This window comes from Elgaria multicarinata, chromosome 6, assembly GCF_023053635.1.
Source record: "Elgaria multicarinata webbii isolate HBS135686 ecotype San Diego chromosome 6, rElgMul1.1.pri, whole genome shotgun sequence".
Classification (NCBI taxonomy): Eukaryota; Metazoa; Chordata; class Lepidosauria; order Squamata; family Anguidae; genus Elgaria; species Elgaria multicarinata.
The window spans coordinates 90,182,414-90,197,755 of NC_086176.1; the positions used below are offsets into that span (position 1 = coordinate 90,182,414).

Genomic DNA, 15,342 nt, shown 5'->3' on the forward strand with positions numbered 1-15,342 from the left:
TCTTATTCAGACAACATGCTAAGCCACAGTGGTTAAGCATTTTGAACTAAACATTATGGCTTAGCATGTTGTGTGAACCATTCCTAACTACGGTGGCTACATAACCACAGATTAAACATGCTCACTAACCATTTGCTGCAAAAGGGTTAGCAGCCTAACTATGGCTTAACGTGCTGTCTGAAAAGGCCCACAGTGATTTAAATGTTATTTTATGTAGAACTTTTTACTGCAATACGTGTAAACATTTAAAGCCAACAGCATGTACATTGCTTAAATCTAAAGAAAAAACAAAGTTACTAAAAACTGCTGCTGATGGTGGTTTAATACACATTTCAGATCCATGTCACCACCTTTAGACCAATGACTTATTTATTTATAACATTTGTATGAGATCATTAGGATCTCAGGGCGGGATTAACCAACCAGCGTAGGTGGAGGTGCGAACAGCTGTCTGCATTACTCTGTTTGGGAGAGATGGGAAGTGATCCATCATGTTCCACTTCCCACAAGTAGCAAGGATTGATTTATGGAGAGAGCAAAAGAAGGTATTTGTTCCCTATACTGCCTTTGGCAGATCTCGTACACAAAGGCAGTTTTTGTGTTATCTGCATACCAAAGTATTTTTGAATATTTATGCGGAACATTCCCCTGCCCGCAAAAAGAATTGCTTTCTCAGTGTGTAGAATACTAGTACAACCTGCATGCATGAAATCAATTCCAAATAAGGAACCTCTCTTTTTGAACTGGGATAAGGCAGAACAATATCATCTACCACAAAACCTCTTTTTCTGCCCTCAATCTAAAACTTTGTGAAGCAATGCTGCCTCCTTCTGGGCACACATAAAGTGTATGAGTGCTAGGAATTAAAACAAGCCAAGGTGGCTTGTTTGATTGTGGCTACTGGGCCAGTGTATACGAATCCAGCTCCTGCACTACCACTTCCCCACTTGAGAGGCTCCCCCTCCGCACCATAATACACACACTCTCACACACTGCTCGTTGGTTGTTACATACTCCTCTAGTCATTTCATTCTCTCCATGTTATTTTATTCTTATCTATAACTATAGTGATATTACAACCAGATTTCATTGTTTATAGACCCATTATGCAATTCCTCCTGTCCAGTACCAAGTTTGAAAAATCTTGCCCAAGACGTTAAAGGTTTTTGTTGGATTCATGTAATATTACTATTTTGTTCGGAAAGAAATTAAAAAGGAAATCAACCAGAGCTAAAGCAAAATCTATCATTCTAAGTGTTTAGTGCTCCCTCTGCTGGTTCTAGTACCATTTCCCTCCAGTTGAACAGTGCCAACAAAGGAACTGTATAGAAAAATGTCTGTATACAAAAGGTCTGAAAGTTGTAGATGGAGCTTGTTTGCCAGGAGCCTTTGAAAAAGTACATAACTGTTTTCCTGGAAACCAGATCATAATTTATCAAATTTTACTGCTTGGGAAAGTTTGACTCCTCTCCTTTGTCACAACATTGGAAAATGATTAAACAAAGAAGATGCAAGAAGACAATAGAATAATACATGGCCTTTAATCAGAACATTTTATTGTATTTGACTAATAGCCATTACAAAGAAACATGGCCTTTAATGCCACATAATGGGCCTAGACAGCATGCTAAACCATGGTTGGGCATCTAACGCTTTTGCAGCAAATGACTAGTGAACATGTTTAAATCGTGGTTATGTAGCCACTATGGTTAGGAATGCTTCACACAACACACTAAGCCATAACGTTTAGAACAAAATGCTTAACCACTGTGGCTTAGCGTGTCATCTGAACAGGGTCAATATCTTGGCCTTCAATGCCAAATATCAATGGGTGTATAAAAGAGGTTCAATACAAGACTTTGAGATGCTAATATCACACCAATAAGGCCTGGATGAGATGCAATATTAAACTATGGCTAAAAATTAAGAAGATCAGCAGGAGCAAGCTCCTGCATATCCCCTTCCCTTTTCTACTTCCAACATGGCCAGATGAAGTTTAAAGCTTCCATTCACAATTTTAAACAAACTGGAGTTTGTTATTATACTTGAATACGAGAAGCTGTAGTTTGTTCAAATCACAGTTAGTCCATAAACAAGGATATTAATATTATATTTGATCCTGCTTTGATTGAACTAACAATGGTTTGTGCAAAACTGCATATGAAAGCTTTGAACTTCCTCCCCTGCATGTGAAAGAGGGAAAAGGCGGGGGGGGGGGGGGCATCCTGAGAATCAAAGCTTCTTGTTCTCATGACGTTAAACCATAATGTAGCACTCCATCTGAACTGGGCCTAAGACTCTACCAAATGCATTAAATATCTGGTCCCAAATGCTTAAAGGGTTGTGGACATCTTGTTATAGATTTTGATTTATTATGAAAAGGTAAGAACAAACTTCTTCCAAATTGATTGGATTAATACATGTACTAAGATCATCGGCCATCATACTGATCCTGATTCTTGTTGGTTGCTGCCACGTTGTTATCATAGACCAATCTCATCCTATAGCACAAGAAAATCTGCCTTTTCTGTGGACACGGACACACACACACACACACACACACACACACACACACTGGAAATATCCTAGACAGCAAAAGCAAACAATGCCAATTAAAGGTTGGAGACATATTTATTATTTGAAAGTTGACATTTCAAACAAATAACTTTCTAGCAGAAGAGGGCCTACTAATACGTTATTTGGAAAGCCTTGCCGTATTTTATTTAGCCCTTTGATAGCATTAGCATGTATACTTATACTGAGTCTGTGTTCAAAGGATGGTCACACTGAGAATTATTGTAAAACAATCTGTGTTTACCTGCAGAGTACACATTTTTGTGGGTACTGTTTATCTGGAAATGTTTTAATAATGCATTTTAAAAGCACAACATATACAATATGCATTAGAAGATATGCGCCAACTAATAAACATCTAGCATGTTTGATGTTGCAGCATAATTTCTCATTTTTGCTATTATCAACCATTTTTGCATTCATAGTGCCATACAGGATTATGTCGTACTGAATGCATTTTGTAATAAAATACATAAACTATACAAGGAACTTTTTTTGTAATTACTGAAATATGAATGGCTTGAAAATCAATATAGGCTGGCACAGCAAGACAAATTCATCATATAGAAAGCCACGGTGAAACCCTGACAGTGTGTTATACAGTAAAAAAAAAATGCATTACACAGATAAATCTACCCTTTTTAGTGAAATACTTGACTGAGATAGTAAAAATGAGTCATCAATCATGGTTGCTTAAGTGTCCAATCCCACCCTCCAGCTCATCCAGTTTTAAAAGTGGCAACTCAGAAGTCATCTCAGAGTAAATGACTTAGCCTGAATGTTTCTCTCGGGACAAGCATGATGAAATTGTACTATTTAATCACTGTCAAACTAATCTTTTAACAAGTTTAACTTGCTAAAAATCCGAGAATATGCAACAGTATAGACATACTTGAGATAGAATCATTTCACACATTACATTGAGGCAAACTCAGGTTTGCGACTGAATGTAACCTCAGTAGGAAGGTGCCACCAAGCACAGCCATCTGACAGATGTACTAATATAGACACATGCTTGTCATATTTATAATTCATATGTATACTTAAAGCATAGGGATACACAGAAAGTCAAATGTGTGATGTGGCTCTCAGGCTTTCAAAGATTTTCATCAATGGTTCATTGATCAACTGTTCAACTATGTACAGTTACAATCTGCATAAGACATTCATGAATGTGCATGGGTTTATGGGATCAAATTATAATTGTTTATATCAAGTATTTCCATGATAACTCCTGAACTGCAATAAATAAATAAATAAATAAATAAGAATTTCATTCTAGAATAACTCACAGAATAGGAGTGTCATCCTTCAAGACTGATGAGGAAATCTAAGAAAGGATTGGCAAGTGGTGGTCTCTAGGCTAAACTTCTCCCACCCACCCTAAATCCTAATCTGGGAATTGCTGGTTGGCTAATTTGAGCTTTGTTGGTTGGAGTCTCAGCCCAAAGCTACTTTCTGACAAGAAGGCTGCGTTTGCTGACTATACTGAAAATGACCTGCACATCCTCAAGGGAAATGTGTTTCCTAAATAGCAGCCCCACACAGCAACCCTTATTTGAAACTGAGTTTTAAAAGCAATATGCTATTGGACCCATGTCCTACTCGCGGACTTCCCACAGGCAGCTGGCAGGCCACTGAATGCTGGATTTGATAGGCTTTTGGTATGATTCAGCAGGGTTCTTCGTATGTGTGTGTGTAAAATAGCTCTTGGGATCCCAGTCCTAACATGTTGTACACTGACAGAGATACCCAAGTACAAAAATGTAAGCACATTATCAATTCTGAAAGGAACAAATATGTGTAGATAAGCCATATTTCTTCTAAAAAACATGTGGATGCTAATCCTTTCATGATCACCAGTCCAGGTATTTGAAAGGTAAACATGGCTAGCTGTTGCCATCTCTTTAAAAATGACAGGTATTGTCTCTGTACTCTGTTATCTATACTTGAATACCAAAACTCCATATTTTCACTTGCCATGGTGAATATTCCACTGCCCTCTGGCATGCACGATGAGCCTTCCTCTCAATTTAGGAATTGCAGAGGTGGGCAGGGCTCATTTCTGCAGTTGCACAGCAACCCCAGTCTCCTCCCCAACTCCAAGACTGAGGGTTATTTCGCCATTGCATTGTCAAGGTGCTTGGAGCTGGAACAGGGTGGGAGAGGGATGTGAACTTGCCTCTGCACCAGCAAGTGCAGAGTCAAAATAAATCCCAGGCGTCTTCCTCACTCTGAAGCTGGGAGGAAACCTGAGGCACGTCGTCACACTCAGCATTTGGCACTCATGGCAAGCAAAAATCTGGACCTGTGGACATAAAATAAGTGGCTCTAAGCATTGGTAATTGTTGCCCGTTTGCTGTGCTACAGAGCTGACAATTCTTGGACTAAAACATTCTGGCGCCTGGGCAGATCATCGAGTCCAATGCAATTTCAGGATGTAGGAGCCAGCACAATATCTGAATTTTCATGTAAGGTAGAACGCTATTTTACTCTTTTAAAAATGTGAGATGGGGGAGGAACAACTCGCTGCATGCTTTTCTGGCAATTGACCCATAAGCAAACACACTGGCTAAACTACTTCCACCCACAGTTATGGAGTTTTTGTAATTCACCCTAAACATCTAGATGGAAGGGATGTCATGGATCTTCTAGCCTAACTCCCTTAATCAGAATCAACACAAACAAGTCCTAGTTGTATTCCTCACTTAAGAAAAATAATGCAACACTAAGGTAACACTGACTATCTGAAAGTGATGTTATGATTTCTGAACAGAAATAAAACAAGGGATTTTTTAAAAGCAATCTTAAGAAACCTCAATTCACAGATTACTCAAAAGAAAAGGTAGAAGGTAGACAAGGGCATTTACAAGGTTAGGCTTTCAGCACAAGACATCCAATTCCAGGATGAAATAACGAGACAACAGCAAATGCGGCACATTCTCCTTCCAAAATTGGTCTTTAAACTAACTGAAGAGTTTCAAAAAGAGCAGCTTGATAAAGGGTAAGAATTGTATTTATAGTAATAGCATTGGATCCAACTTTTATTCCACCAGCGGGAGCAGCTCTTGAGCAGAGTTCCTCTCAAAACACTCCTACCAGTGGAAGGCAGGGGAAGTGATCTTTGCCAATTCCTTCTTCTCTCTCTGTATTTATTTATTTATTTATTTATTACATTTTTATACCGCCCAATAGCCGAAGCTCTCTGGGCGGTTCACAAAAATTAAAACCATCATAAAACAACCAACAAGTTAAAAACACAAATACAAAATACAATATAAAAAGCACAACCAGGATAAAACCACACAGCAAAATTGATATAAGGTTAAAATACAGAGTTAAAACAATATAATTTAAATTTAAGTTAAAATTAAGTGTTAAAATACTGAGTGAATAAAAAGGTCTTCAGCTGGCGACGAAAGGAGTACAGTGTACGCGCCAGGCGGACCTCTCTGGGGAGCTCATTCCACAACCGGGGTGCCACAACGGAGAAAGCCCTCCTCCTAGTAGCCACCTGCCTCACTTCCTTTGGCAGGGGCTCACAGAGAAGGGCCCCTGTAGATGATCTTAAGGTCCGGGTAGGTACATATGGGAGGAGGCGTTCCTTCAAATAACCTGGCCCCAAACCGTTTAGGGCTTTAAATGTCAATACCAGCACTTTGAATCAGGCCCGGACCTGTAGCCTCCCATACTATCTCCCCCACTATTCTGAAGCATTTCTCAACACGAGGTGGGGGTTCCTCCTTTTTATCTGAAACTGCTTACAGACAGACGGAGACTTTAAATCCATGGAAGATTTCTGTTGGGTCCAATGTACAGGGTGGATGCATTACCCTAGTACCATACTTTCTCAAGTTTGCACTACCTACTGGCTGCATTCGGACAACACAATAGTCAATGGTGGGTTAACAGTCAACTCCACAGTTGAATAGTCAACCCCACACAACATGATTATAATCAAGTTCAGTATTAGTCAATGGTGAGTGTGATTGACACATCCCCTGCCCTGTCTCCCCACTCAGTCCTCCCACTGGTGTCACATCAGCCATTGCGAGTTCTGCCAGCTGGACTAGAGTGGCACCCACCACTTCGGTTGCTCTTGCCAGAGGACTCTGTAGTTGCCAAAAACAACTGTGTGTGCCAAAATAGTCAACAGTGCCCAACACATGACATGATAAATAATCAACTCTGCATAGCATTGGTTATTTTGGCTGAATAACCAACCATGGTGTGAAAAAGTCCCAACAGACAACATAATAACCAACTGTTGACTATTTAACCCACTGTTGACTATTTAGCCCACCATTGGTTATTGTGATATCTGAACCCAGTCACTATCTCAGTCATTATTCAGAAGGAGGTGGAGTTTCCACAGTTTTTTTACATGTTTGCAGTGTCACATACATAGATCTGTACAAAGGTTGTAGATTGACCACACAGGTTTACTGAGTTCAAATATTGCCAATGATGCTACATAAAAATCAAGGTCAACTTTTCAAGCATAAACAATAAAAGGAGCATTTTTTTAATGATATGCTGATATTTTTGATTGGACCTAAACTGTTTCAGATTTTAAAAATGAGAAATAGAAGAGATATATTCACACAGAAGGCTCCATGGAGAGCTAGTATAAGTTACAGTGAAAAGCATATTTCAGTGAAAAACAGGCATGATATGGAAGATCCATCATCAAATCTTCTGATTTTAATAGTTATTTTAAAAAATAAAAATAAAACAGGGTTGTGCTTTGGATCAGGAAGCCTCCCTGGGATTGGCAGTGTTAGCCCTTTCCCTCTATGCCATTCCCCCATTGTAAATTCCTTTCTTCCATCCTTGCTATTAGCTCCATTGGGGGGACTGGGGACAAATACACACACACACACACCGCCCTTTGAAGAGGTAGTGGCAATTTAGACCAGGAAACAAGAATGGAGATCACTACTCCATTTCATCTCCAATGCTATTTGTTCCTCTGCTCAACACCAGAATTCAATAGCTGCACTAGAGTGAAAAATGCCACATTTGGTTATTTTTGGCCCTTCGGTTATTTGTCCTTGACCTCTTCTCATAAAATCTATCACAAATACAAAGTTTGCTCTAGGTGATACTGTATCAGGTATCCTCAATGCACAAATCATAAATAGATTTATTAAAATTAAAACACAGAAAAGTCCATTCCATTGTTCCCTTCCCCTGTTGCCCAAATATTGGCATTGAGAATTACCCTGAGGGAGGGAGAAAGATACATCAGGATTAATTGATGCAGCCTATGCTACAGATGATATACTTGGGAGAATCCCAGAAGCATCACCATTTCCAGAACACACAATTCCATTTTTTAGTTTTAACATTTTCCCCAGCAAACAAGAGGCAATCTTGGAAGGAAATACTGATTGCAGCTATTCTGCAATTGCAATGACAATGCTGTTAAGGAACTGGCCAAGAATATCTATTTTAAGAACTGTTTTTGTTTTATCTTATGCAGCTTTTACTTGCTGCTCAGTTTCTAGTATTGCTCTGCTATATTTTATTATTTTTTATTTGTAGTTGTGAACTGCTGTGAGAACACTGTATTCGGAAGGGCAGAACACAGACTTGAAAAATAAAACATCTTATTTTTTCACATGTAGCATAGCTCTGATTTTCAATCTAAACCAAAACCAAAACACAGTGCCCTGAGTATTCAAATGTTGCGAATACTGCACTAAGGCATAGTTAACAGATGGGCTCCACCCCAAGGCATCTCTGGATAATGCCTAAATGGTGAAGTAAGTGTGTGTGTGTGTGTGTGTGCTGACAATGGTCAATATAACTTGCAACCAGATCTGAAGCATATTTACTCAAAATTAAGTTCCAATGAGATCAATGGGATACACAGTCCAATCCTTGTTCAGAAACAAATCCTATGGGATTCCACAGGGCTTTCATCCAGATATACACACATAGCGTTGCGGCCACAAGATCTGCCTTTTGCAGATCAAAGAGCTCTACTTACAAAAGGTTCTTGGCCATGCTTTAGAGGGATCCCTTACCACAGTTTACTCCATTCAATAGGGCCCCCAACTCTCTGTGTAGTATTTCAGGAGGTCAGAGGGGCTGCCGTGCAGAGGAGGAGATGGGAAAGTCCACTTCCACCAGCCCATTTGCATGTGCCAAAATCTGAATACAATTCATACTCCCTAGTAAGTGTACCCAGACTGGCACCAGCACCTTGCATCCTTGGGAAGCTGTCGGGCTCTAGCACCCTGGCAGGATTCACTGCTATGCCTGTCCTGGAGCCCTCTTAATTTCCTATTTCTGGCACAGAACTCCACACAGTGCTAGCTTTAGTTTGGGGCAATGTGGGAAATTTAAAGCTTGGCTAAACCCAGCTTCTCAGTGTTGCTCAGAGTTCTGCCACTACACCCAGTTAAATCCCCAGAGAACACTTTGTCCCACACCGTGGTGCTGAAGCATGCCCGTGAAGTCTACAATTCTGTGCATGCTTTAGCACCAGGGTGGAATAATGGATATTTACCACATGTATGTGGTAAATGGCTTACTTAGTGCCTGTTGCTAATGTTTATTAGCAATAGCTGCACTGTGTAAGATCACTGTTAATAATGTGGTTGTTACCATCAGTACTTTCCACACTAAATTTCCTTGTGACCTCACTGTTTACAATTCTTCACATCCACCACTACTGTGTATATTCTTGAAACTCTCCATAATACTCCATGCATCTGATGAAGTGGCCTATAATCCACTAAAAACTACACCAGAATAAATGTTAAATCTTTCCGATGTCCCAAGCCCTTTGTTGGTTTTGCACAGTATCTGGGGGGCTTTTGAGTTGGCCTAATAAAGGTATTACGCTAATATGGATTTTAACGTTTTCTCTTTCAGCCAATACATGAGTGTAGTCCAGCCCTCCCCAACTTGGGGGCCTCCAGTTATTTTGTATTGCAGCTCCCAGCATTCCTGACAATCGGCTGGGGCTAATGGGAGTTGCAGTCCAAAACATCTGGAGGTCACCAGGTTGGAGAAGGCCGGCGGTGTAAATAAAGAGCGGCTAGCTGAGGAAGGCTTTCACTTTACCATGCGAATGTTAGTGGCACAGGACTGATTGCTGGTGGCTCCGGTGTCAGTGGGGCCGTGAATCTACTCTGGGTTCCAGTCAGAACTCGGGAGGAGCTGTCCAGGGTGCTGAACCCCAAAGCCAAAACAGGTTCATCCCTTTGGATGGCTTCTTCGGAGTTCTGCCTGAAGCCCAGAGCCTAATTCACAGCCCCACTTGACATCGGAGCCACCGGACTCACTGCTGCCGTGGACGACCGGCTCGTCTCCCTCCGTCTCACCTGCCCACGTTTCGTGCTTCGGGATCCGGTAATACTTGTTCCCGGAGGGGTCGGTTCCCACATACTCTTTTGCTGGCCCCAAAGCCCGGAGCTTCAGCGAGCGCAGCAGCCGCCAGACGCCGCTCATGTCGACTAGACGGCGCCCTCGCTCCTCGGAGGTGCCCAAACACGTGACCCGCTCGAGACGGAGGAGGCTCCGCCCCTCTTCCTCCTCCTGTCAAGGAACCGCCGGAGACCCCGCCCATCCCCCCCACCCTCGGCCAAAGGCGACGGCCGAGCCCGCCCCGCAAACCTGGCCTCCGCTCCACAGAGATTGGGAAAGGGAAGAGAAACACACGGTGTGAACTTCCGTAAAATTCACTTCAGAATCCAATATAAACTTCTCCTGTTGACCTTCAAAGCTGTTCACGGTCTAGCTCCTTCCTATCTCTCCTCTCTCATCTCACACTATTGCCCCGCTCGTGCTCTTCGCTCCTCTGACGCCATGTTTCTCGCCTGCCCAAGGGTCTCTACTTCCCTTGCTCGGCTTCGTCCATTCTCTTCTGCTGCCCCTTACGCCTGGAACGCTCTTCCAGAACATCTGAGACCCACAAGTTCAATCGCAGCTTTTAAAGCTCAGCTAAAAACTTTTCTTTTTCCTAAAGCTTTTAAAACCTGATGCTGTTTGGACTTTATACTGTTAGTTTTACCCTACACTGTGCCTGTTTACCCTACCCAGTGCCTGTTTGCATTCTCTTCCCCTCCTTATCGCTTTACTATGATTCTAATAGAATGTAAGCCTATGCGGCAGGGTCTTGCTATTTACTGTTTTACTCTGTACAGCACCATGTACATACATGGTGCTATATAAATAAATAAATAAATAAATAAATAAATAAATAATAATAATAATAAAAAGAAAAAGCGACCCCAAAGATGTGATTCTCTAATAAGACGCAGAAGTGCGTCGCTCTGAACCCTTGCTCTCTCTATGGTGAAACCCTACGTAGTTTGCGTAGGAAAACAGTCTGGGACTGTTGATGAAGTCTTAGACCCGGAGTGTAAACGAGCACCCACATTGGCGTATCATTCTAAGTTTCCTCTGCTTCTGCGCATGCGTATTCCGCGGTTCGCGTCCTTGTTCTCGTCAGTCCCTCTCTGCCAGATGACGGGAGGCGACGTCTAAATAACGAGCCCTCACGTTGGCTAAGAGCGCCGCGCTCAGAACCAATGGGCGCTAGAGGGCTTCGCAAGATGGCGGCGCCGTGGCCTCGATTTGCTTCTTTGCACCATGTTGGGGTTTATTTCTGCCCGCCAAGCCGGTTTGGACGACCCACTAAGGCTTCGCCGGTCTGAGTCTACCAGGAGGTAAAGCGGATTTCCAACGAAGCCAGGCCTTGCCTCTGGTGACTTTGCGGCGGCGCTGCGCTGGCCTCGTCTAGCGACGCTTCCTGACTGACACAGTCTTAGCAGTGTGTCCGCTTCAGAAGAAGCGCACCTGGCCGGATCTCGTTTAGGAGCCGTGTGGTGGGGGTTGGCCTGAGATTACTCACCCAGCCCTCGACTGGTTCTCCCTGCACAGAGCCTACACATGAACAAAGTTTGAAAGCCCTTTCACACGGATTGCACATTAAGTGTGTAAAGGGGGAGCAAGAATGTACGCGCTGGACCCGTTCCTTATATGCCTATTGGAGTACAAACTGTATATGTGTACGCATGATCAGGAATCCTGCCTCTTCAAGGATCCCCGATTACACATAAAGGTTGCACATAACGAGGCTCTTTCACTGGTTTATTTCATGGCAAAGCAGGGCTAGTGAGCACATTTTATTCCTTTTCCAAGCATGTCCAACATAAGGTATGCTCCATTCTAGAATAGGATCCATGTTTATAACAAGGGGCCCTGTTCACATCAAGTAATCAGTTTATATGGACTTTCTGTGTGTGTATGCATGCATCAATTGATGCATGGAGGGTAAGGACAGTCCCACTTCTTCCTAAATTCACGAAGAGCACAATCCCATGCATGTTAAGTGAGAAAAAAAAGTCTGCAACTCCCAGAATACCCCAACTAGTCATGGTGACTGGGGCATGCTGGGAGTTGTAGACCTTTTCTCTGTCTCTCTAAGCATGCATAGGATTGTGTGCTAAGTACACAAAGATTTTGAAGGTTTGAAAAAAAAGTTATTGGCTCTCACTGTAACCCACCTTACAATGTTCTAAAATAAATTAACCCCAAGAATCTTGTCTTCAGGTCTGTGGTGTGGCAATAATATTAATCTGTAGTTTGCAAATGAAAACTTACAGTTTTAGGGATGCATCTCTTAACATTTTTCCTTGCCAGTAAATCTGAATAGGAGCACACTGTAAATGATGTGTATGCTAATCATCCAAAATTAAGTCCAGTGTTTCTCAAAGAAACTTGCTTGCTAGCAAGAGTGCACAAAATTGTATATTTCCATGGGGGGAAATACTCCATGGGAGTTAATTTCCAAATAAAATGTGCATATGCTTGGACTATAAAGTTAAAGTAAATAAATGATAATATTTGACATATAATTATATACAGCTTATTTGAGCAATGAAGTGAGCATTCTGAGAACTGCCGAGAACAATTACAAACCTAACCATTCATTTTGGAAATTGAAATATTAGTTCATTTGACATTTCATTTGTCTTACTCAAATCATTCTGTCTTCTAGGTGTCGTTAGATTTACTATTAGTGTCTATGGCTCAATTAAAGTTAGAGGCTGTAATCCTATGCACATAATTAGGGTTTACTTCCAACTAAACATGCATCTTTGACTCTCCTTAAGTCAGTACAAGTTTGCAATAATAATAATATACAAACTATTTGTCTTATTATCTGTTTCTTGTGCCATATTCCTACTAATGCATTTATATGTTTTGATTGACACATATATAAGTGTCCCCTAAACATAATGTACTAACTTGCTGTATGTCAGTTTTCTAAGTTCTGCAATTGATTAGAATGTCCTCTTAAGCAAAGCGTATGAATAGTAATTGTGTCGGTTTGAAGGGCCTGATACTGGCAATTTTTAAATAGTTAGAAGTTTTGTAATACCATGATATTTCTTGTCTATAATAGCTTAACTTTTTTTTAAAGGGTGTTAAGGTTGGAGTTAAACAAAGATAAAGACATAGAACGGATCCATGGAAGTGGCATTAATACCTTGGATATTGAACCTGTGGAAAATCGATAGTAAGTATGTTATGTTTCATTATGGAAAGAATTTTATAAAACATTTTTTTCCACAGAAATGTTCTGAAATTATAACTAACGTTTTCAGGTAATTGCCCCTAGGAAGGGTATATACTTATATAATGAATCTGAATACATAGTTCTTTGAATGTGCTAAAATATATATGTTAACATTTTTTCAGTGCCATTATTTCCCCCCTTAAATTATACAGTGGCAATCCCATACATGTCTACTTAGAAATAAGCCCTATAATTGATTTCAATGGGATTTATTCCCAGGTTAAGTGTATATAGGATTGCAGCCTTACAGAGCAATTATTTCACCAGGTATGCTGTGCACAGGTCAGGGGTAAGAGCATGGAGACATAGGCAGGGGGAACCCCCACCTGAACTCACTCAACCCAGGAGAGCAGGGAAACACGCTGTTTGGAAAAACCACAAATGTTGGGGAAATGGAAATATATCCCCAGTTTCCATAAAAACACCACTAACGCCCACTAACCAGGGACTGAGTCACCGATGACTCCCGCACATCATCCACACACAGAGAAAGCCAATGAATTCAGATTTATGGAGAGAGGTCCCCAACACATATCCTTGTATCACAACATGGAAAATTACGCCATAGCACCTCCACTTCAGAAATCCCAGGCAGCAGTGACCCTGCTGCTTCCAGTCCCCAGGTATCCCTACAGACTGGGATCCAAGTCCTCTTATGACACTGTTTTGGAGCAGGACACACAAAGAGAAAGAAAGAGACCTCATATAACACAGCATCTACATGGCTCACACAGCAGGAACCCTGCAGAGAGAGTACACAGCTTTTGTTGGGCAAGGGTTGAAGACCTTTCATATTTAGGACATCTGTCCCCTGCTGCCCAATTAGGAAAATGTATGATCAAATGACTCCAAGAGAATTCTGGAATTAAAAATGAGATTCCAATTTCTAATGCAACACAGCTTGGCCTCCTAACTTGCTAATAGAGATATACCAGATGAGAAACAGCAATGCAAGGCCATCAGAAAGTGTTCATTAGCACTCTTTACTGATAAGAAAGGAATCCAGATAAGGAAGTGTCCATGTTAAATTTCTAATTATGTCTTCCAATTAGCATTGTTAATGAGAGTACGATAAAACATTTAGGTCCTTAACTAAGCCAGGTGTGCCATCGGATAAGTTACCAGAAACCATCCTAAATTGTAAATTACAACAGATATGTAATAGGAAAACAAGCACACAAAACAGGATGCTTTCAAGAAAATATTTTTGTATCTCAAACACACCTGTAAAACATAAAGGAAGGCTAAAATATTTGTGTGAGTTGCTGTGTTCCCACCGAGGGAGAGCTTATAGTTAGGCCTTAATCCAACTGATTAGCCTGTACCTGGACAGATTGTTCTCCTGTCTCCCTGAAGCTCTGGTCTGTCCCCACCACTTCGCCCTCTTCCCCATCTTACTCTTAGTCCGCTCCCACGGCCTCTTGAGAGCCCTCTACAGAGATGCTGGGCCCAATCCTGATAGCTATTGAGTTGTCATGTCTTAAAATATTTACAAACATTCCAATAAAAATGTCCAAGGAAAGCTCTGAACTTGTTTGAATAATATTGAATACTTGTCTAAATCTTTTTTCCTATTGCAAAAAAGTCTGATATTTATATACCACATTAAACTAATGTGGCACTTATTTATTTGTTAAATTTTGTTTACTTAAAATAAGTCAAATATTTTAATTTGGATCCTGGTGTATTTAGCACATCTGAAACATTACCTAGAAAATGTTCCAATTCAAAATATTTACCTAATTAAATTTTGAACTAACCTTTTAAGGAATTTGATATCATTCTGAAAAAAAATGAATCTGTCATAACTGAATTGGTTTACAATTGTTTTCTTACAGCATGTTATCGGGTGGTTCAGATGGTGTTATTGTGTTGTATGATCTTGAAAACTTTAGCAGAAAACCATGCTATACCTGTAAAGCAGTTTGTTCTGTGGGAAGGTATGTATTCTTTGCAAATGGAATTACTAAGAATATATCTACTACTTCCTACTTCTAGTAGTTAGTACTTTACTACTAGTTAGTACTTTGTCAGCATAGTCATTGAAACTAATATGATAAAAAGTTGTATAATTAGCATTGTATGTATCTTAAAGTCCTTGATGACCAAGAAGATGTATCCTACAGCAGTGGTTCTGGAAGAGGAAGGAGTTAGTAACTTAGAAGGTG

The 15,342-nt window shown here is 40.8% G+C and overlaps 2 protein-coding genes across 7 annotated transcripts in view; one reads left to right on the forward strand and one right to left on the reverse strand.

The window, feature by feature from the left end:
* NDUFAF2 (NADH:ubiquinone oxidoreductase complex assembly factor 2) overlaps positions 1–10,073 on the reverse strand; it is a 56,924-nt gene extending 46,851 nt beyond the window's left edge. For both annotated transcript variants that reach the window (XM_063128034.1, XM_063128033.1), the window contains exon 1: positions 9,912–10,073. In XM_063128034.1, coding sequence (XP_062984104.1) covers positions 9,912–10,038 — 127 coding nt within the window. In that variant the 5' untranslated portion in view covers positions 10,039–10,073. The remainder of the gene's footprint in view (positions 1–9,911) is intronic.
* A 1,048-nt stretch (positions 10,074–11,121) lies between these two features.
* Positions 11,122–15,342, forward strand: part of ERCC8 (ERCC excision repair 8, CSA ubiquitin ligase complex subunit) — a 65,798-nt gene continuing 61,577 nt past the window's right edge. For 4 of the 5 annotated variants that reach the window (XM_063128038.1, XM_063128039.1, XM_063128043.1 and 1 more), the window contains exons 1-3: positions 11,122–11,258; positions 13,019–13,114; positions 15,013–15,114. In XM_063128038.1, coding sequence (XP_062984108.1) covers positions 11,182–11,258; positions 13,019–13,114; positions 15,013–15,114 — 275 coding nt within the window. In that variant the 5' untranslated portion in view covers positions 11,122–11,181. The remainder of the gene's footprint in view (positions 11,259–13,018; positions 13,115–15,012; positions 15,115–15,342) is intronic. The other variant, XM_063128041.1, reaches the window with a different exon arrangement.